Raw genomic sequence first — 24254 nt, 5'->3', positions numbered from 1 at the left:
ATAGTATCTGTTGTTTGGAATTGAGATCTGGCTAGATTGGCAATAGTTTTTCTTTTTTATTATGTACTGTAGAAGAATAATGTCCAAAAACATCCAGAAAAAATAATATCCTTGTTTTTCCCCTTTTATGTGCCTAACATATACAATTGAGACCTCAATATTTTTATTCTTGATGATGTTAATAAGCTTAATGTAAATCTCAATGCACCCCAAGTCCTTGAATTTGAAGGTATTTAAACTTTAGGCCAAATATATCACCAGTCTCATTCTCAGCCCTAAAATATGGTTTTTGTCAGGACTAGACAGTAAACAGCTACAGTAGTAGTTCTCCAAACCACAATTAATAGTGCTGAATGTCAGGTTGCAAACCTGCTTCTTGATCCCTTAAATACCTCACTGAGAACAGCTGTTCCAGCTGCACCATAGAGCTGTGTGACTAAAAAAAAGACTTTCTGTTTAACTTCTTGAGCTAGTTTTTACGTGTGTTTATAAGGAGATACCTGATGGATTGATTGCAAAGTGGATTGTGACCTGTATCTGAGTGTCAGGTTGTACTGAAACTGTTGTAACACTTTGTTTAAAATTATTTCAATAGCTTCATGCCAATGTAAGACTGAAAAACAGGCACTTCAGTCTGAATACTTACTGCAAAACAATAAAGTTGAGGATCAGTCCAAAGTCATGAACTAAAGTAATGGCAGTTAAGGCCATCAAATTGTTGACCTGTTTCTTGCATTTATGATCTAAATCTGCATTTATGATTTTTTTTTTTTTTTGTTTCATTTTAGCCATGCCCTTCTGGGGCCCGAGATTTTCGAGAAAAGCAGTGTGCAGATTTTGATAATATGCCTTTCCGGGGAAAATATTATAACTGGAAGCCCTACACTGGAGGTAATGTATAAGTAATAGAGACTCCAGCATGTTGACATCTTTGCCATCATCCCTGTCCTAGTAGAAAAAAATCATATTCTCCAGTTCTAGGATATAAGTATTGGTTGGAAAGTAATTCTTATGAAAACATTTCTCCCTTTATTAAGATTCCTAAGTTAGTATAGTTGATGAAAATAATAAAGCAATCTATTATTTCAGTACACAGACCTTTAAGGTGGACATCTATACTTACACAAAATAGTGTAATATTTATAAATTATACTGTTTGAGGCAACTCTGAAGTATTGCCTTACCACAGACCTTGGAAGGTTAAGAATGTCTAAGTCTCATACAAGGAAATACAGGGCTAACAAGATAGCAAGCCACTTTAATTAAGGGAAGTTACAAGATTAAGAGCAGTCAGGGAATATTGTGAAAACTAGTCAGATTCCCTTGAAGAGAAGTGCGCCTCCCATAGGGAAAAGGATATCTTATCTTTAAACCAATAAAGTCTGATGGATTTTTGTAGAGTTCTTATTTAAGTTTAGCCAGACCAAATAAGGGGGGAAGGGAATGAGGAACCTGGGCCTCAGGGACTGTTATGTATTGATGCTAATAGGAGAGGAAAGACTCCTATGGAATAGTTGGCTAGTTAATATTGACTTTGCATAGATGGAAAAAGGAACATTAGACCATTATTATTGGGCTTGATCTGACAGTGTAACACCTTTCTTGTTAGAACTTTTAAAACTTCCCCTTGGAGCTTCTCAGGTTAGTAGGTAGAGGCCATTACAGGAACATCCTGCCATTCTAAAATATTTAAAATAATTTTTGCATTGTCTGTCACTATAGTCTGAAATTATCTCCAATTGTCTTAGAAAAATTGGAGCATCATCTTAGATCAAGTCTATCAGGGGATTGTGATTTTAGATAGGTAGATACATAAAGTACCCATTAGCTGGAACATAAGTTCTGAGTTATCACCAATTAATTACCTTGATTGGATATCAGGAGCAACCTCTTAAACTTTTTTGGCTTCTGAGATTTCAAATGCAGATTCTGGTTTGATTTTTCTTCTAGATTAATTCATCAAGACCTTTGTCTAACTGCCCTAAGAAAACAGATATCACAGGTCCAGGGGGAAATAAAAGTATATTATTTCCCAGCTAGTCTTCCTGATCATTTACTGATGAATGGATCATTGAAAACCATAGCTAATGCCCAAACCTGCTTTTTCCTACTGATGGAGTCTTTGTCAGAAATTGCTATCAAGCAGCAACAATAACTAATTTGGCTTTCTCCTGTTATTACTTTACCTGTCCACCTTTTAATGAAGGTTAAAAAACTGAAAGCATCAAGGTGAAGAAAAAATATGGAGGGAGTAGGAGGGAAAGTAAGCAGCCTGCATAATTCACAGACCAGATCATTAGTCCCTGTATACTTGAATTTTTGGTATAATGTTTAAATTGTTGCTGTTATTATTCAGGCTTGTCTGATTCCATGTACCATACAGTTCAAGGAGTTATCTTGACCAAGATACCAGGGTGGTTTGCCATTTCCTTCTCCAGTGGATTAAGTCAAACTTTATTTAATTTATTTATTTAATTGATTTGCCTAGGGTCACACATTTAGTAAGTTTCTGAGGTCACGTTTGAATTCATGACTTCTTGTCTCCATGTCCTTCTCGATCCACTATATCACCTAACTGCCATTTGACAGAAGATCATTTTGTGTATTGAACCTACATTCCTAGTGAGTTTCATCTGAAGCTGCTGTTCAGTTAATTGACCTTTAAAGGACAACCTTTAGCAGCCAGGTGGATGGAACATTGATCCTAGAATTAGGAACATCTGAGTTCAAATCCAGCCTCAGACACTTAACCAGTAGTCTGTCTCTTTATCAGGTCACTTAATCTATATCTGCTTCAGATTCTTCTACTAATACCATAACCTACCTCATAAGGTCATTGTGAAGATCAAATGAGATAATATTTGGAAAGGCACGTAATGGTGCCTGGCATATAGTAGGTACTATATAAACACTTATTTTCTTTCTTTTATTCCTCTCTAGCAAGCATAAGTATTTCATCTTTGCTGTGAGATCAGTACAGTTTGGGCAAACATTCAACTATTAATGTTGATATTGAATGGTGATAATAACTGACATTAATATAGCACTTTAGTTTGCAAAGTGCTTTACAAAGATTATATCATTTAAGTCTCACAACCCCATGAGTGTATTGTATATTGAGGATATTATTACCTCCATTTTACAAATGAGAAAATGAGGAGACTGAACCTTAGGAAGATGTGGGGTTTGAAACTTGAATAGCCCAACTCCAAATACAAATCCAACACTTTTTGTTGCAGCCTCATTACTACTATTTGTTGAAGTGCTTCAAAACTAACAAAACTAACAAATAATGGGGCATTTTCTTGTACCATAACTATTAAGAGGACAAGACAGATCAATTAGCTTATAAATTCTTCCCATTGCATACTACCTGAAGGGATTAATAAAATATAAAAAAAGACCATTTCTTTTTAAAAAAAATTTTTAATTGTAGCTTTTTATTTATAAGTTATATGCATGGGTAATTTTACAGCATGGACAATTGCCAAACCTTTTGTTCCAATTTTTTCCCTCCTTCCTTCCATCCCCTCCCCCAGATGATAGGTTGACCAATACATGTTAAATGTGTTAAAGTATAAATTAGATACAATATAAGTATACATGTCCAGTTATTTTGCTGTACAAAAAGAATCGGACTTTGAAATAGTGTACTATTAGCCTATTAAGGAAATCAAAAGTGCAGGCGGACAAAAATAGAGGGATTGGGAATTCAATGTAATGGTTCTTAGTCATCTCCCAGAGTTCTTTCGCTGGGTGTGTCTGGTTCAGTTCATTACTGCTCCATTGGAACTGATTTGGTTCATCTCATTGTTGAGGAGGGCCACATCCATCAGAATTGATCATCATATAGTATTGTTGAAGTATATAATGATCTCCTGGTCCTGCTCATTTCACTCAGCATCAGTTCATGTAAGTCTTTCCAAGCCTGTCTGTATTCATCCTGCCGGTCATTTCTTACAGAACAATAATATTCCATAACATTCATATACCACAATTTACCCAACTATTCTCCAATTGATGGGCATCCATTCATTTTCCAGTTTCTAGCCACTACAAAAAGGGCTACCACAAACATTTTGGCACAAACAGGTCCCTTTCCCTTCTTTAGTATTTCTTTGGAATATAAGCCCAGTAGTAGCACTGCTGGATCAAAGAGTATGCACAGTTTGATAACTTTTTGGGCATAATTCCAGATTGCTCTCCAGAATAGTTGGATTTGTTCACAAATCCACCAACAATGCATCAATGTCCCAGTTTTCCCGCATCCCCTCCAACATTCATCATTATTTTTTCCTGTCATCTTAGCCAATCTGATAGATGTGTAGTGGTATCTCAGAGTTGCAGAGACCATAATTTTAATGGTTACTTCCACCAGTTTTCTCATTATCCCAGGAATTAATTTATTTGGCTTAGTGATGAGAACTCCTCAAGGGTATCTAGGGACTCTCTTATTACCACCTAGCTTAACTTGGATTTTAGCTCCTTATTGGCTGTTTCAGTGTTGTCTCTTTCAATGTTTTCTATATAAAAGAAAAGAGAAGCAAAAATTAAATTAAGTAATTCTACTTTCTCTCAATTACATGTTCTAATTGTCCCTAAAGGCAGTCCTAATATTTTTTTTAATACAAGTTAAGTCAACAAACAATCTTAAATTCCTGCTTGGTGCCTGGCATTGTTCTAAGTACTAAGAACTCAAAGGAAGGCTGAAACAGCCCTTGCTCTGTGGGATGGGGAAGACCACATGTAAACAGTTATTCCAACAAACAAGATATGTAAAAGATAAATTGGAAATAATCTTTTAGGGAAGGTACTGAGATCAAAGAGGACTGGGAAAGATAGGGAAGCCAGCTAGTAGTTTGTTGTAGTAGGCCAACGTGAGATGATAAATGATATTTTAACTCAGGGATAGCAGTATCAGAAGAGAGTGTCAATTTCTTTTCTTTCATATAGAAACAATAACAACCTCTAATCACCATAATTATTGTTCTTATTCATAGTGGCAATTTATTACACATAAATAACAGTTTCTTCATATGTTGACTAATGGGGGAAAGCCCATCTTCATTGTCTAGTACTGAGCCTTAGACATAGTTTATCTTCAATAAATGTTTATTGAATTAAAATTTAACTCAAATAGACTGTCATCTTCTGGTGTTCATTAGCTGCCCATTTGAAAAATGACTTATCTTTGCCATCTTCTCCCAAACATGTGTAGAGTTTAATTACAAAGTAGAATTTCCCAGGAACTACAGGGAGCTTACATTTTAATCTGAATTAAAGATAGTTTTATAAAATATAACAGTATTTTCCATGTTTATTTTTTCAATAATTGCTTAGATTCAGTTCAAGAAAGTTCAAGAAAGAGTCATTAAGTATGTGCTATATGCAAACCATTGCGCTAGTGTTACTACAAAGGAGAGGTCATCAAAGAGCTTAATTCTATTTACCATTTCTTCCTTATTCCAGCCAAAGAATGGGGCAGGACATGGTTAAGGCAGGTGCAGGTTCCATTTATCCTGCAGCTGTGGTGCCCCTTCTGGAAAAAGTAGTTTTCTTTTTTTGCTCCTAGAAGTGGTTCTGGTGAAACAATATTTCTGTACTCAATCTCACCAACTTCAATAGCAAGTGGCAATATCTTCAGCAGAACTTCCTGTCTAGAAAGTTAATTATCTCGTTTTTCCTATAAACTTTATTTCATTAGGGTTTTTTTTTTTTTTTTTTTTCCAACTGGCAGTCTTCTTTACTGTGAGCACTTTTGACCTACAACCTGCTGAAAACTTATGTAAAAAATACGTGGGATTCAAATCTTAGAGCTGCTTAGCAGTTCCCTTGGGTTGTATTGGCAGGGAAGATGTTGGCTCAATTTTGGCAAACAAGAAACTTTAGCAAAGATTGAAAGGAAGTTAAGAAACCTGCACATCTGAATATACATTCAAGAGGTGCTATGTGATGCCCCTGGGAATTGCACAACTGCCAAAGCTGATATTGAAATTACCCTTTCTTCAGAAGGACTACTTTATTGATTTCTCCTCTGCTTACTGTGCTTGTCCAGGTGGGGTGAAGCCCTGTGCATTAAATTGCTTGGCTGAAGGTTACAATTTTTACACGGAACGTGCTCCTGCAGTGATAGATGGAACTCAGTGTAATGCCGATTCACTGGATATCTGTATCAATGGAGAATGCAAGGTTGTTCAGATGTTGTATTTTGCTTTATTGGGGGGAGGGGGGGAAGAGGGGGAGTAAAATGGGAGGATTGGGGAGGGAGAGGCAGGGAAATGAGAGTTATACATTTATTGCTTTTGTGATCCCTTCCCTGTACCTTTAGCAGTATTCAAGTATATCTTAAGAAAGAACTAGATAGTTTCCATTAAAACCACTGGGAGCCATATACATACATTTCACATTCTCTTCTATTATTTTTTTATTTTTTATACTTTGTTTTTATTATTTCTAGGTTTTTAAAATAACTTCTCTGGCTTCTCTCTCTCCAATTGTAGTTTTCAAGAAGTCATACATACAACTGGAGGCAGAATTTGGTCTGTGGATTAAAAAGCCATTTGTATTCAACTACCACACAAATGAAATTTGTTGGAATGCCCTAGTTATGATATTATTGTTTTGCCAAAGTTATGAAAATGTTTTGGAACTATAATTTCTGTTATTCTTCTATGTTATTTACAAACAAGATGGCAGAAAAAAAACTGCTTCAGCTTTATTCATATGGTTGCCATATGTTTGCCTTGGGAGAGCATTTGATTCTGCCTTATGCTGTAATTCTTTCTCAAAGTGTGAGGCTGTTCTCAGATTCTTCTTCCTCCTCTGTTCCTTTTTGAATGGATTAGAGTGATTTTCATTTAAAACTTAACCTTTACTTAATTGAGATATTTTATCTTCAGGAATTAAACCAGACTAGTTCAGCATTTGTACAGTTTTTCTAGGTTCTGGGTTGAGGCCAATTTATTATAAGAAAGGTAAAAAGTCCTTCATTCATCAAAGTATCAATATGTTTAAGAATGATTTTCTTTTCTTTGAAGAGAATCTCACACAAAGCTCAGTTCCTGATTCAGTGAGGGCTAAGGACAAATGAATACACATATCACTCTTGGAGAGGCCCCCATTAGATTTAACAGCTGCTAAATTTTTTTGCATCTTGTTTCCAAATTTCATTTGACAATACAGTTTCTAGTTCACATTAATACCTTGAGTCAGATTTTTCAGTGTTCCTGGCTTATAAACTGTCATCCCAATTCTGTGACTATCAAGGCAGCCATACTTGGTCTAAGGATTTATTATAGTCACACCTTAAATACTTGTTTTCAAGAGTTGATAGTCACTTAAATTACACCAATGGACTCTACATCTGTACAAATAAACAAGATTTAAAGTGATCAAATTGGACATTGGGACTTTAGCTTCCTCATTAGCAGATGGTAGAGAATGAAGATGTATGCCATATCTGATTATCACATTTAAGTTTTAACATTTGTGATGAACTCACCAAGCTGTTAATGGTTTTGGTGGCACCTGACCTTTGGACTCTTGCTCAGTTCTATATAAATCCACCATCTTCTCAAAACGTGAGCCAATATTTTCTTATACTTATTCTTTTCAATGAGATTAAAGCAGAGCCTTGTCATTTTAGACAAGAGATTGTCACTAACTGGGTGGAAAATATAGTCATAATCTGTGTCTGTGGGGCAGATTTGGGAAGGGGATTATATAGCTATAAGTAGAAAGATTGTCAGGAAAAAAAAAAGAAGTAAAAAATTGAAAAACTAGAAAAGAATTGTAGGATTTCATTTTAGTGGAATAATATTGAATTATTTACTCTTCTTTCCTGAGAAGTGTTGACTCAGGAGTTATTTGTTGGAGTGTAGACAGGAAGCAAGAGGATGGTGGTTCATTATGTGATTTTTGTGGTAAAAATAGAACTGTATACATTCTTTTCAGGTATGGGTCCAAGAAGCCTTCTTTGTGACACATTGAATATTTTGTTCTGTTTCCAGCATGTAGGCTGTGATAATATTTTGGGATCTGATGCTAGGGAAGACAGATGTCGAGTCTGTGGAGGAGATGGAAGCACATGTGATGCCATTGAAGGGTTTTTCAATGATTCATTGCCAAGAGGAGGTGAGTGTGTATGGATAATCCTTCTTTATTTTCTCAGACCTAAGAAATAATTTTGTTCCTTATCTAACTTTTTAACTTCTTAGTTTAGATAGACTTTTGTTTGCTTTTTTAACTAAATTTTCATTCTAATTATTAACTTTCTGGCATTCTATTGTCAATTCAATCCAACAATTACTATTGAATGCCTACTATATACAAAAGGCTGCTAGATGCAGAGAGACAAAAATAACAAAGACTCTTCCTCAAAAGAGATTATAATCTAGTTGGGTAGATAAGAAAAGGGAACAGAGAACTAGGAAGGAAGGAAATAAACATTTTAAGCACATAGTAGGTGCCAGAACTCTCCTCACCACTTTACAAATGTTTTCTCATTTGATCTTTACAATAAATCTGGGTGGCAGGTGCTATTGTTAATTCCATTTTACAGCTGAGGAAACTGAGATTTAAGTGACTTGTCCAGGATCACACAGCTAATACATATCCAAGACTTGAACTCAAGTTTTCCAGACTCCAGAGAACTCCAGTGCTCTATCCACTTCATTATCTAGTTATGTCTGAAATAGGAGATTTCAGCATATTAGAATTCTGAGAAAGACAGATATCCAGGCATCAAATAGCTGTATTTTAAAACAAGCATCTTGCTTTCTAGGGAAGGTTGGTGTCCAGGTCTTACAAAATTCCTTTAAGGCTGACAAATTAATGGAGTGGGGTATGCGGGGTCGAAGGAGAAGGATTCTAACAATAGAATAAACTTTCTGCCTTTAATTAATTATTTTTTATTTTAATTTCTTGTAAATTTACTTATTTTTTTTTTAACACATATTGCTTGAAGAGTCATTTTGAGAGAGAAAAATCAGAACAAAAAGAAAAAAAAAAAACCATGGAAGGGATAAAAAAAAATAGAAAAAAAGAAGTGAAGATATTATGTGTTGATTTACATTCAGTATCCTTAGTTCTTTTTTGGGATGCAGATGTCATTTTCTGTGCAAAGTCTAATGGTGTTGCTTTGGATCACTGAACTAGTGAGAAGAACCAAGTCTTTCATAGTTGATCATTGCACATTCTTGCTGTTATTATGCTATATCAGCGTAACTAAAAGGTTAAGGACCTATATTGTATGCAATGTATTCCTGGTTCTGCTTGTTTCATTGAACATCAGTTTGTGTAAATCTTTCCAGGCTTTTCTAAAATTAGCTTGTTCATAATTTTTTATATAATTTTTATTCTATTATCAACATTCCATACCATTATCATACCATAACTTGTTCAGCCATTCCCCAATTGATAAGCATCTATTAATTTTCTAATTCTTTGTTTCCACAAGAAGAGCTGCTACAAACATTTTTGCACATGTGTGTCCTTTTCTCTCCTTTCTGATTTCCTTGGGATACAGACCCAGGAACCTGCCTTTAATTTAAAGCTGATTGATAAAAACAATTTCGGGTGAGAGGAATTATAGTCTAGGTGTGTTTACTTTAAAAATGTACAAATTCTCATGAGTCATTAGTAAAGATTTATTTTTAATCAAATCTCCACATATAGACAGATAGCTACAAGTCTGCTCTTATGTTTCAGGCTACATGGAAGTTGTACATATTCCAAGAGGTTCTGTCCATATTGAAGTCAGAGAGGTGGCCATGTCAAAAAACTACATTGGTAAGAAGTTTTCAAGAACTAAAGCGATGGGAGAAAACAACATGGCGTCATGAAAGAGGATGCTTTCTGCTTTGGGTCAGAAAGTCACTTACTTTACACAGTCACAAGTAAACTGTTTAAAGGATGAAAAGTTAGCAACTTAAGCCCCTGTTGCCTGGTGGTTTGGCTTTTTTGTCCACTCAAGTGATGCAGTAGAGACTATTGGAGAAAGCTGGGTGGAAAGTTCGCTCTCCTTTTACAAGCCCAACCACTGTCTCCTGTGAAACCTGTGTTATAAAGGTACTTTCAGAAAATGGTACTCTTCCCCCCCTCCTCCCCTGAAGCTCTTCTATGTTGTCAGGTCCTTTCTTCCTTTTATTAGCTTAGCAGATTCGTTCACTTTCACCTAAGAATATAGGATTGCTTCCTATACCAGCAGTACTCTGAAAAGAAATATAATTTCTAGTACCCTCTCCCCTTGCTTTTTTTTTCTTTAACCACTCTTTACTTATTATTCCACATCTCTGAGTCAATTCCCATGCCATCCAATGCCAATACAGAAATTCAATTCAAATCAGTAGTTTCTCAGTTGTGGGAAATATCTGTTGTTATTAAGTATTTATTAAACATTTACTATGTTTATGAAATACTTTTTGGCAATATTATTTAGGTATTCCATATGCCTAGTATTTAAGGAAACTGAGGCATGACTAAATCATAGAAGCTCAGAGTTGAAAAGTATCTCATTGGTCATTTAGGCTAATACCTGAGGAGAAATGATCTCTGCACCACCCCTGATCAGTGCTCATGTAGTCTCTAGTCAAAGACCTTCAATGCTGAGAGATCTACTATTTCACAGTACAGTTAGTTCTGATCAGCTCTAATGGTTAAGGAATGTCTTACCCAGAGGGGCCAAAATTTGCTTTTCTGAAACATCCATTGATTAGTTCTTGTTTTACCTTTTGGGGTCAAGTATAATAAATCTAAAGCCTTTTTCAGTTGGCAAGCCTTCAGATAATTAAGGCAAGTGAGCTCTCATGATATTTGGGTGATGCATGTCATTTTACCATCTGAATGCAAACAGTAGCTGTCCTCTTTCATTTTAAATTGATTTTTAAAAGAAAGATCACATATGGTTTTGAGAAAGACTTCAAAACCTTAGCAAAAATACTATGCACAGATCTTAAACTATATTCTGAGGTAGTAATTATTTTAATGATCTGATACTAGATAAGAAATAGAAAGGTGAAACTGAGAAGACAGTTTAGAACAACAAATGACTAAAGTAAACTTGTGTTTGACAAGTATAAAAACTTAAGTTTGGGGGGTAAGAATTCATTATTTGGTTAAAAAATTTTGGGGGTAAGTTGGAAGACAATCTGACAGAAATTGAACATAGATCAATATCTTATACCATTTATCAAATAAGGTCAAAGTGGATGCATGTATTAGATATAAAGAGAGATATTATAAGAAAATTTGAAGAACTTGGAGAATACTATCTATTGGACTTATGAATAAGCAAACAATTTATGAATAAACAAAATAAAAACAAATCTGAAATAGCAAAAATTATCTCTAAATAAATCTTGATAAAGTCATGTGCAAAATGTCCATGTTTTTTAGAAATTTAACTAATTTTCACAGTATATGAGAAGAAAGATGGAAAGTGGCAGAAAGAGAAGAAAATGGATAACATTAAAAGAAACTTCATGAGTTATCCAACCACATTAGAAACATGGATTCCTTTTAAAATATCTCATCGTTGGCCTCCTTGGCCCATAGGTGAAAATGATGGGGAACTTAATTTCTCTTGAAACAACATTTTCCATTTTTCTACATCTCTAATTATTAAGATATTTTTCTGCAAATCAAGCCAACATATGGGTTCATGTAACTTTCCTCTATACCCAGGCCTTGTGTCTCCTACCCATAAAAATTCTGAATATTTGAAGCCAGGTACTATTTATAGCTAAAAGTTTTTCTTCCCAATCTTTATGATTCCTATCTAATCACGTTTTTGAGGCAGGTGAGAATATTTTGCAACAAGGAACAAGAGTAGATATTTGGGAAATTGAATGTCCCAGAATCATCTATCTTTCCATTTTCTTTGGTTAGCTGAGCACATGAGTAGAATATTTAAAACTTGTGTGACAAACTAGTGAAACTCCTTAATTGTAAAAGAATATTTTCTTGGAACATATTCTTCAAGAAAGGGAGAAATCTTTATTTTTTAAAATTGTGTATGCAGATACTGCAAAGCCCCAATTGTGAAGGAAACTGTGCTCTTGGTTATACTATTGCCTGAACTAATAGTTATGTATTGTCTCATAACAGGGCTCTGGATTAAATGGTACATCAAATTTGTTACTTTGTTCTTTTTAAGCTTTAAAATCTGAAGGAGATGACTACTATATTAATGGTGCCTGGACTATTGATTGGCCAAGGAAGTTTGATGTTGCTGGAACAGCTTTCCATTACAAGAGGCCAACTGACGAACCAGAGTCACTGGAAGCCCTGGGTCCCACCTCAGAAAATCTCATTATCATGGTAACTATTTTCTAATTTATTCTTCTGTAAGGTGGGAAGGGGGCAGGTACGATCATTCACATCTTACAAGTGGAGAAATTAAGTTATATAAAAACCAGGTGACTTGCAAAGGGTATAAAATTTATGGCTGTGACAAGGTTTCCTGTATGTCAAGTCTAGTTTTCCATGAGAGTATAATGTCATGTAAATCTTTTTATTTTTAGTGGTTACATAATTAATATCTTTCTGTGTAAATTGGAAAGCTGATAGGACTGATCAGATTCAGGTTACCTTCATTAATGGGAGTAAAAAAAAAATCAAGGTATATTTATATGCTAGTCATCCCAAATTTCTTTTGGATATATTTGAAAAAGCTATTCAGGTCTATTTTTATGATTTCCCTCCCATCCCCATCCTCAAAACATGAGAGATCTAGATGAAATGTCATTGTTAATCGCACTGTCTTTACTATTTAAAATGTCCCTTGCTTAATCAGTTTTTTCAATGTCAGATTCTACTTCAGGAACAGAATTTGGGAATTAGATATAAGTTCAACGTTCCTATCACTCGCTCGGGCAGTGGAGACAATGAAGTTGGCTTTGCATGGAATCATCAGCCTTGGTCAGAATGCTCCGCTACTTGTGCTGGAGGTAAGATCCCCACTAGACAGCCCAGTGGAAGGGCAGGATGGATGACCCAACCCACTCTGTGTTGTGCTTTGTGTTTGTGGAAGGAGCTAATTAAAACATCTCTTGCAGGTCTGCTTCAAGTTATCCTTGAGCAAAAGAAAATTTGCTTTCCTTATATTATATCCCGTTTGTTTTCAACTTCATGTAATTTGTACAGATTTGTTGGTAAAAATACATCTTGGCACAGTAAGTGTCTCTCTCTGCTGATGCTTCTCCCAAGACTATCTTGAAGTTGGTCTGTTTGCTTTTCACCAGAGCTTTCTTGATAAAGGACATCAGAAGGTTTAAGTAAGGAAATAAGCAAGAATCCTAAAGCATAGTTGAGACTTCCTGTAAATGGGAGTAAAGGGAATAGGCAGTGATAGTGTATGGGTGTGTGTATGGGTGTGTATATGTATGTGTGCTTCTCATGATCTGATTTAGGCTCTCTTCCCCGTCAGCCCCCAAAGATTAAAGGGACAGATTGGGAAACATTCAGCAATAACTGGTGACTGGGTCTCTGGGTTAATGGTATATGCCAACCCCATAGAAGTCACTCAGAGAGGTAGTTGTTAGGTGGTGGTTGGTGATGTGTTGGTTGTCCCATGTGCATTTTTCATGGGTGCCTTTTCCCAACAATTTACTGTATTCCTAATCCTCCTCCCTCTAGTGGCCACCAATGCAATTCTTTACCTCTGGCTGGGAGAGCAGGACAGTTGGCTTCCTTCAAAGCCAACACCATTGCTGCTGCATGGACTGGTGAGTAGAAGAGCTGTGTGAACAGCATCTTTCTTCTCTCTGGAGACTAAATGCATCGCCTCCACCAAACCCCTTGATTCCAGCAGACAAGGGAATGAGGGACTTAAAAATAGTCCTCAACCCTAGTCTTCAATCTTATAGAGCACCTCACCATATTTTACCAAATTTGAGGAATGGCCAAATTTTGACTAGGGATAACTTAGTACTGGGAAAAGCTAAGGGACAAAAAAGAAACTCCACTAATTCTTCTGATGTTTCTTTCCTCTTTCTTGTCCTGTAGACATATTATTTCATATGGACTTTTTTTTCTCATTAATTTCATTCCTACTGAGATCCCAAAGATGTCCTCCTCTCGTGGTATTAGAAAGAGAGTTTGGGCCATGAAATGATTGTCCTGATTCAGGTTCAGCCTTGTGTATGATTGGACAAAATTAACTGCTGGTGATCTCAGTCACAACCTTGCTTAAATATAACTAAATCTTTGGTCATCAGCAAATAGGAAAAGAACAAATCGTGAAAAAATAATGAAAGATGAATGAATTAAGTGTACTAACCATTTTTCCAGTCAATAGGTGTTATGAAATCATGTCATGTGGGATTTAGGACATATTCAAATGCTTTCTCATGACAGTCAGGTTTTACATACAAAATGCTTTTCTATTTGGCATTATGGGTATGTGGAAGACAAGCATTACAGGGTATTGACATTTTCTTTTAGGAAAGTAAGAAATATTTACAGTGAACGATGGCTTAAGTTTTATGTCCTTGAATTCTATTTTAATGGCATTTATGTATCTAGCTAGAGCTCTGCTTTCCTTGTGAATTCCTTTGTATTCAGTTTATAAACTCACTTTACAACTTTTCCCACATGCAAAGAAGCCTTTATTAGAATGGTGTATCCAGTTTGGGGCCCTGCAATGAAGTAAGATGTGGAGAATTTTAATAGGGTCCAAAGGAAATGGAAAATAATTTAAGGATTAGAAAACTCAGTGAAGAAATTCTAAATGTTGAAGATGATTATCCTAGAGAAGAGAAGGTAAAACGGAAACAATTAGAATCTTCAAGTATGTGATAGAATGCTATATATCTTCTAATTTTTTTTGTGTGCCCTTTTGTAGCCTAGTGAAGTCTTTGGATCCCTTTTCAGGATAACAGTTTTTCATGCACAAAATAAAAGTCATAGAATTATAAAGGAAACTACTTGTAGTAGTTCCTTAATAAAGAAAACTACTTATAAAAGATAGTTATCAAAATATTTTTAAAAACCAAGTTTATAGCCACCAAGTTAAGAAGTCTTGATACAGAAAGAGATGAATCATTATTCTCTCTCTCTCTCTTTTTTTTTTTACTGGAGAAGAAAAGAAGGAAAGTAGCTTATGTTGTAGAAGAGATAATTTAGATATCAGGATATGTTTTAGGAAATATTTGTATATTAGGATATTTTTGGAAATAGATACTATTGTTTTGAGTGTCAGCATCAAATGAGGCATAAAACAGAGAAAATTACCACCAAAGGAGTTTTCCATTTTCATGGGGCATAATGTACAGAATCCATATAAGAGAGTAATTCACTGTAAATGAAGAGTTTCTCCATTTGCTGTGTTTGCAGTGGCACTGTGATATTGCCACAGAGCCTTAAAACACTAAAAGGCTTCTTCTGTGAGATCTGTAGTGCCTCAAAACAGATTGGTTTAGCAATCTAAACAAGTAAAACCAAGTGACTGAAAAAAATGAGCATTATTTGTAATATGGCAATCATTTAGAAAGCCCATTGAAGTCTCTTGTCTCTATGAAATATTAAAAGATTCAAAGAAAGGCTACTAGTGAATTAAATTGAGCCTCTTTCTTTGTATGTTTTATAGAAAAGCATAGAACTTAAGGGTTGTGAGGGGCTAGAGAGGGTCTGGGTTGACCATTACATGAAAGAAAAATTCTAGATTTTCTGACTGCTATTCATGGTAGGCTCTGCTTAATATTTCCAGTGATAGTGAACTTACTCCCTTCAAGGAAGTTCATTCCATTTTCAAAATAGTAACTTTTGGGATGTTCTCCCTTATATTTGAGCAGAAATACATCTTCCTTTAATTTCTAACTATTTCTTCCAGTTCTACCTTCTGTGCCCACAGAGAATAATACTGGTGGATTTGGGAAGTGAATGAGTATAGTGGAATGATGGAAAAAAAGAAGAAATTACAATTTCATCATGCAAACTTTAAAAAAATATAAATCCAATTTGAACTCTTTTAGTTCTTTTTCACCTTGCTTAAAATGAAAAATACATTGACTAGATTAGATTGAGTCCCTCATTCAGTGAACATGAGTTCCTCATTCCTCCAAGTTGAAGTGCTATAAATACAGTGTTATGACAAGTTAGAAGAAAATCAAAACAAATTTAGGCCAAAAGTTGATAATGGAAAGTTTGAACTCTGTGTTAAAGATTTAGTAATAGTAATTATCATATATAACAGAAGTAATCTGACATATTGGAGTATTGAATAAGAAGATGATATATTCAGACCTATGCTTTAGGAAAAACCATTTTGGAAAATAAGTGGAGGAAAAAAATGGAGTGGGAAAAGATTTGAGGCAGGGAGCCAATTAGGAGTCAATGTGCAATAATGCAAATGAGAGATTTTGAAGGCCTATCCACAATAGTGGCTATATGAAGGGGAAGAAGAGGATGTGTATGAGAGAGTTTATAATAGTAGAATGGAAACATTTGACAAGAGATTGGCTTTATGGGGTAAGTATAAATGAGAAGATTATGACACCAAAATTGGGTGCCTTTTTGGAATGGGAAAATAGTGTGCCTTTAACAATAAGAGGAAAATTGGGAAGAGAGGAAGTTTGGGGGAAATGATATTGAGTTATGTTTGGGGCATAAAAAGTTAGAGATATCCAATCTTTAAGATCCAATTTGAGATATCCAGAGACAGCTGGGAATGTGGGTCAGGAGCTCAGGAGAAAGAGAATCATCTGCATAGAGAGGAAAGTTGAACTCCCTGAGAGCTGAAATGTTTGAGTGTGATGAAATAGAAAATCCAGGGTAGAGTCTTGGAGAGACACACATCCCTGGTTACTGAGCAGGACTTGAATGAAGATCCAATAAAAGAACACTGAGAAGAAGTGATCAGACAGATAGTATAAGAAACAGAATGAAAACGTGTCACTAAAATCTAGAAAGGAGTAAGTATTCAGGAGCTGATGGAGTGGATGATGATCCACAGTGTCAAAGTAAAGAAAGATGAAGATTGAGAAAAGGCCAATAGATCTGGCAGTTAACAGATCATTAGAGACTTTGAATAGAGCAGTTTTGGTTAACTGATGAAATAAGAAATCATACTGCAAAGATTTAAGAAGCTAGTAAGAGAGGAAGAAGAGATACCAAATGTTATTGACTAGGGTACCTTATTTTCCTTTCCCTGTGAGTTCCTACAAATATAGTTTTTCAGTCAAAACAGAAAAGCTATCTTCCCCTTAAGAGCTTTTCATCTAAGACAACATTGGGCAGATTTCTCACTTGTTCCCATCACTCATATTGGTTTTACCAGCAGTGGAACCTTTAGACGTCATTTGCATTTAGGGGCAATGGTCAAGCATGTTTCTGACTTAAGTTAGATAAGGGAGGGTCAGGACTATTTGCCAATTGCTTAGCAGAACCAAAAGGAAAGTTTTAATGCTGCAGGAAGCAGTCTTGGTGATTCAGTCCAAGTCATGTCCTTAACTCTGAGTCAGTGATGAAACACTTCCTTAGTTAACATGGTGAAGAACATGGGGATGCAGTGCATTGGGTGTTGTCTTTGGGGAAAATGTGGTTAAAGATTTGGTTGTGATTTTGCCAAAGTAAATTCAAGCTCAGATCATTATATTCTGAGTAATTTCAGAACCCTGGTCATTGCTTCTAAGATGTTGTTTTTCTCCTTTCCTAAGCTGTTGTATAGCATGAATTTGAATCTTTTTTGGACTCTCAGTGTTTAATACCAAAGATAGCTGCAATTCAAGAACCTTCCTGTAAGCCCCCCACCAGACTGGTGGATAGTTTAGTGTGCAAATCAATATGTCTATACTCAGATGTATACAAAAGTTGCATTTCTTTTTAAAAAGAGCTATCCAAAATGTGTCTATTTAAAAGTATAAGCAAAACTTTAGTGGGGAAAACCAAATCATGTTTGCATTTCTGCTATGCTCTCCATAGTTTATTTATCATGCAACAACTTAAACCATGGTGATAGTATATTGCAAACAGCAAATGCTGACTACAGGTCATCCTTTGAATTTAGTCATACATTCTTTATCTCAAAGTCATTAGCAATATGTGAATACTCCCTCTCTCTGTGGTTTTGGTTAGCAACCATTAGTACTCTGTTTGTTCCTAAAGTAAGTGGCTTTCACAGAAGAGTTAAACTCATCTGGGTGTTATGTGTAACACAAGTAAAGATAGCCAAAAATGTTTTTAAAGGAAAGCAGAAGCCTCATTGGGGGGTAACTTTCCTGTTTCATGTAGATGTGGTCTTTGTGGCTGGTAGGTGGTTATCATATATAGATGGGATTTCTAAATAGGTTTCTAACTGAAAAATATTGCTCTTTGCCTATCCTGTGCTAATTTGTGGTGCAACTAAGGAGTGGTAGGAAAGTCTTTTTCCCTCCCATCTTTTCCTCAGACCATTTACTCTACTTCTAAAGTTAGTTGCTTCTTCAGTAGTCCCTTACTAAAATTCATATATCCAAAAGAAAGAGAATTATTTAAAGTTACATAAAAAAATGGCTCCCGAGGGAATTAATTAATAGTTGAGAACATGAGAGATGCATGCTGTGTGGGAGGGAATGGAAAAAGAGGCCAAAAAATAGTTATCATGATAGAGAGGTGAGAAAGTGGAAAGTACAAAGTTAGTGGACTTCCCTCTTTTGACCACTAGGCTCTCCAGGGAGCTTTGGAGACCCACATCTGAATTTACTTACATGGTTTTTATAAACTTATCAGATAATTAATTTCTTCATTTAATTAGAGCTTAATTATTTGCCTGCATCCTTGAGAGAGAACAAGTGATGTTTCCAAAGATCTTTTTTTTTCTAATTTAGAATCTTAGAAAAACAGCGGAGCCCATGTCAGTGAATCTATTTTTTTCTGGATATAATTTTGACTTGCAAGTCAAAAGTAAGTGTAAAATCTTCTGTGTCAGGTTAGGTTTTAAAGAAAGTGATAGCAAGAGCCAATTGCTATGTGTATAACTTCCCCACTAATTTTTAACAAATTGTATGTTCTTGACCAATGGCACTGTAGTATTTTCAAAGTTACTGGGTATGGGTGTTTTCACTCTTAGTATTCAAGACATTTAAAAAATTTCTATTTAAATAAATTCAGATTTTAAGTAAAATGCACCAAAGTCAATTAACTCCCAATAAAGGCTGAAATTCTAAATTTTAATTTTTTAGCTATTCTTTGCACATTGCCAAAAAAAAAAAAAAAAAAAAAGCCTTATATTAAGGATAAGGTAGAATTTCTCAGCTGTAGTAGATTTCCTTATAGCCTTCAATGTGAATTTAACAGATTTTTAAAATTACCTCTAAGAATGATTTTTATGTCCAATGAAAACAAAGCCTGTGAAAGACTGATGTCCTTTTGAATTAGAATTTATTGGTAGGAAGTCTCTGCCCTGATTTGAAGCTTTCACTTTAATTCTGGAGTTTTTATTCTATTATCACTTCTTTAGATTGTCAAGTTTTACCCATCTTGCTTCTCTCAGAGTTTCCTGCTTTCTTCATCCGCATGTAGAGGTACAAAGTTTGTGAGTGCACAAAAGGCCTGCCTTTGGCAAAGTTCTCTGCCCACACACAATGACACTTCTCTGATAAGCCTGTATTGACAGCCCAGGGAAAGGAGCTAACAATGTATGCTGAGAATGAGAAGAGAGAAAACTGGGAGCTGCTTAATTTTGAATTTTCCTGAAATCCAAAGAACAAAGCTTTCCACTGCCTTCCAGTCTGTTATTATCCAGGAATGTTTCTGCTGGATTGTCACAGCTCAGCTCTTTCATGGGGGCATTATTAGTGCTCAGCATTCACTTGGTCCATTCAGCTGCAACATGTTTGATGCTCATTTGATTAGTCAGTCTTCTCCTCTGCCTTATAGCATTGTTTAAAGCATACTACAGAGAGAAATAGCATATTAATCTTAAAAAGATCTCATTTCTCTGCCTCCTCCCCTCATATACACTTGAACCAACACTAATTACGTTTGTTTTATTTTTTTGTTTTCCTACATCACATTTGCACATATTTCCCATAAGGAGCTTTTAAAATTCTAAGGTTGCTAGGATAGTTTACATAACTTTCAAAGGTTGGCCATAGTTTAGAGTGTTCTTGACCAATGAATTCATTTTTGTGGCACATGATTGAAGGTAGATCCAAGTTAGTCATCTTCCCGTGGTATAGGTTGTTTTGAAAGGGAATGTGATTATATTGCTAGGACTTTGCTATTCGAAGTATGACAAAGGAGACTTTTGAATTCTTTATGCAACTAAAAGGTTTGATTATAATCTTGGCTCTTGAATCCAAGCAGAGTTTGCCTTCTAATGATATGTTTTCTCAGAAAATGTTTTCTTTTTTTGTCAATGGAGGAAAGGTGGGGAATCAGACTTTGCTGTTGTTCCTGGGAAGTCCTTTTTCATTAGGGTTCTTAAATACTGTGGCTTCCTCTTTTCAGTTGTAAAAAAGGCACTTCTGATAACAGCATGTTCCCTTAAACTGCTTATTTCACAGCCGACATCCTCCCATAATAATAACATGAGTATTTGTAATCTTAAATTTATATAGAACTTTGTACTTTTCAAAATGCTCCTATGTCTGCTATTTAATTGCAGCCTCACACTAACCTATAAGACAGGCACATTGGTTATCCTTTTCACAAAGCTGCAAATAGCCTTGACCACCTCAAAAACCTGGGATGTTCTCAGCTGCTTTGTATGAATAGAAAAATAGTCAGTCATTGTACAGCTTCCAAAACTGACTCAGCACATGTAATAAGCATTTGAAAGACCAGTAAGTACATCCCTGCTACAAAAACAAGTTACATTGCTTGGTGGTGGCATGGGAGCATTTGGATGGCTAGGAATCTTTAAATGAGGCAGCTAGGTAGCAAAATGGAGTCAGGAAGACCTGAGTTCAAATCCTACCTCAGAAACTAGCTATGTGACTGAGCAAGTCAGTTAATCTCTGTCTGCTTCAGTTTCCTCAACTACAAAATGAAGTTAATGATTGTACCTACATTCTAGGGTTGTTATGAGGATCAAATTAGATAATATCTGTGAAGTACTTAACACTGCCTTGTGCATAATAGATGCTGTATTTTATTAAATGACATCTTCAGCCCATGAACAGTGTCTGATTCTAACAACATAGATATTTGAAAAAGATTAGCATCAGGATGGTGTTTGATTACTACTTCAGTTTATTCAAGACCACTTTGTGTGTGTGTGTGTGTGTGTGTGTGTGTGTGTGTGTGTGTATGATATCAGCAACATTTATGAAGTGTTTACCATGTGCCAGGTAATGTAGTAAGTGCTGGGTTAAAAAGAAAAGCAAACAATGCATTTACTACTCTCCAGAAGCTCACAGTATAGTGAGGGAGACAATATGAAATCAGATATGTACAGGATAAATTGAAGATAATCACAGAGAGAAGGCACTACTAGTCTTTAAAGGCAACTTAAGAAGGTTTCTTGCAGAAGGTGAGATTTTAGTTGAAACTTGAAGGAAGCCAGGAGAAACACATGAGCAGAGAGGAAATTTCAAGACAGTGAAAATGCTCTGAGGAGGGAGATACGGAGTGTCAAGTGGGAGAATAGGTATGTGAGTCCTGAGAAAGCTAATGTAAATTTGGAATACTTAATAGCATAGTAATAGTGAAACTTTGAAAAAACAGCAATTAGTTAAAGTATAAGCAGAAATCCTGAGAAATTCCAAGTTTTTGCTCAATAATCTGAACCTGCTTCAGAATAAGGCTTTCAAATTTCGCTTTTTGGTTCCATGTATTGATTATTGCTTTGGTAAGTCAAAGCAAAGTAGGAGTCTCAAAGCTAAACTAGGTGAGGGGAAAAAAATATTTATTTCCATACTTCAAAACAGAATTTTAAAATTATGTGAAAATGCTACCTTCAAAATGAATTTGGCTACTTATATGTGAATTCATTCCTATTCAATAGAAGAAATGCTTTTAGAAAAGTAGATTTTCCAAGCTATTTTCAGGATTAAATAATTTTCTGCTAGTACAAGATAACTAAAAGTAATGCTATATTTCTCTATCAACAAAACCACTACATATTTTTTGATGAGATAGTAGAGGAGACAAAAGCAATCAATTAATCAATAAATATTTACTAAATATCCATTATGTGGTAGAGACCCTATATGACCGGGAAACAGACAAAAATGAAAACCTTGCCTTCTGCTGAGGTAAACAACATGTATTCAGTATAGTTAGATACTAATCATAGATACAAAGTAAATTCAAGATGATATTAGGGAAAAGTGCAAGTAGCTGGGATTAAGAAAATCCTCAAGAAAGATGTCAGGCTTTGAGTTTACTTTAGTAAGCTAGACATTTTAAGGGGTGGAATTGAGGAGAGTGTGCATTCAAGGCAAAGGAGACAGTCCAATAAAAGACATGGATTAGGAGATTAAAATGCTATATGTGAGGAATAGTAAAATAGCAATTTGGTAACACTACAGATTACTTTGGGGACTCTGGGGATGGGTGGGAGATAATGTTTAATAAATAGGTAGGAGCCAGATTGTGAAGGCGGAGTTCTATTTGATCTTAGAGGTAATAATAGGGAACCATTGAAGCTTCTTAAGGGGAGTGCTTTAGAAATATCATTTTGGCAGCTCTGTAGAAATTGGATTGGAGAAGGAAGAAAGTTGAGAAAGGGAGATCAATTAGGAGACTATTGGAATAGTATTAGGCTATTGTATTTAATTTATACTTTAACATATTTAACATGTATTGGTCAACCTGCCATCTTGGGGAGGAGGTGGTGGGGAAGAAGGGGGAAAATTGGAACAAAAGGTTTGGCAATTGTCAAAATTGTAAAATTACCCATGCGTATAATTTGTAAATAAAAAGCTATAATAAATTTTTTTTTTTTAAAAAGGAATAGTATTAGGCTAAAAGTCATGAGCCTGAACTAGGATGGTGGCCTTGTGAGTAGAGATGAGGGGATGGATGTGAGAGATATTGTAAATGGAATAAATAAGATTTATTAGCTGATTGGATAGGTAAGAGAGAATGAGGAGAAAAGGATGATGATGAAGATGCAAACCTGATTGATTACAAGAAAATAAAGAAATATGAAAGAGAACTAGTTTTTGAAGGAAAGATAGTGAATTTTCTTACAGTCAAATATATGAAAATGTTTTGAAAAGTTAAAAGCACTACATAATCATAAAATACCACTTTAATCACCATTTGTAAAATATATGGTTTAATGATTCTTTCTCATGTCTTTCATAATCTTTTAAAGTGGTATTGTAATACTATAAAAGAGATTAGGATGAGAGAACCATAATGTGCAATGAAGTCAGCCAGTATTTTTTTAGTTTCAAGTCTGAAGGATTTTAGAGATCTTATTTAACTAATTGATATGCTAAAGGGAAAGAAGCTGAGGTCTGGTATAGTGAAATAACTTGCCCATTACTCCTTACTCCATTGTTTTCTATGCTGTCAGTAGAATGCATTCCTTTCATTTTCTATGTGGGGCAGCAGAATTTTGGGGCACTTCAGACTATGGAAACTAATTTCTAAAAAAATGTTTTATCTTTTGCACATCAAATATAGACATAAACTGCACTAATGTGATCATATAATCTTTTAAGTAAATAACTCATGCATTTAAAAAGTAGGAATTTAAATTCAGTTTCTCTTACTCTTCCCTAGATTTTCTTCTACTTTTAGAAATCTTAGATAGCTTCTTGAATTTGGAGCATATATTATCACTAAATTCATTTTCTTTCCCTCCCCCTTTGCATCTCAGGGCCATTTGCCTTAAAGAGAGCAGCCTTTAAACATATGGGGTTAGTTGTTTCACCAGGCACCATACTGGCAGGAGCTCTGTGAAAATAACAACACCTGAAACCTAAGGCCCCATAGCCATGAACTGCACCTGGCTTCATTCTCATGTAACACTACCCCTGCAGAGAGGGATGGCTCTCATATGCAAAGTCATACTCTTGTCTAATTCTGGGGTCTAGAAGTTGATGACATTTTATTTATTTACTTTAAACATCCTTTCAGAATGTTTGTGTTTTTACTAACTTGACTTTCTGAATCTTTTACAATTTTTCTCTAACATAAGGTTTCTGGTAAACTTTTTTCTTAATTGTTTCATTGGCTCCATGTTTTTTCAGAATGGCATGGCATTCCCAATTACTTGGTAGAAAAATCTTCAAAGGGGAATATCAGCTTGATCTCTATTCAGTGGTTTTATATACTGTTTATTCCATATATCGAAACTGGGCATTCAAGCCAAGGTAGTG

General features: G+C 35.3%; 1 protein-coding gene across 2 annotated transcripts in view; it reads left to right on the top strand.

The window, feature by feature from the left end:
- The window catches only part of ADAMTS6 (ADAM metallopeptidase with thrombospondin type 1 motif 6), a 322872-nt gene that overhangs the window by 249030 nt on the left and 49588 nt on the right, over positions 1 to 24254 (top strand). Inside the window, exons 15-21 of one of the 2 annotated variants that reach the window (XM_031965571.1) lie at positions 789 to 891; positions 6056 to 6189; positions 8010 to 8133; positions 9709 to 9789; positions 12155 to 12318; positions 12809 to 12947; positions 13636 to 13724. In XM_031965571.1, the coding sequence (XP_031821431.1) occupies positions 789 to 891; positions 6056 to 6189; positions 8010 to 8133; positions 9709 to 9789; positions 12155 to 12318; positions 12809 to 12947; positions 13636 to 13724 (834 nt within the window). The remainder of the gene's footprint in view (positions 1 to 788; positions 892 to 6055; positions 6190 to 8009; positions 8134 to 9708; positions 9790 to 12154; positions 12319 to 12808; positions 12948 to 13635; positions 13725 to 24254) is intronic. The other variant, XM_031965568.1, reaches the window with a different exon arrangement.

The sequence above is a fragment of the Sarcophilus harrisii genome, chromosome 1, assembly GCF_902635505.1.
Source record: "Sarcophilus harrisii chromosome 1, mSarHar1.11, whole genome shotgun sequence".
NCBI classification, from domain to species: domain Eukaryota; kingdom Metazoa; phylum Chordata; class Mammalia; order Dasyuromorphia; family Dasyuridae; genus Sarcophilus; species Sarcophilus harrisii.
This window is presented reverse-complemented; position numbering and strand designations above follow the sequence as displayed.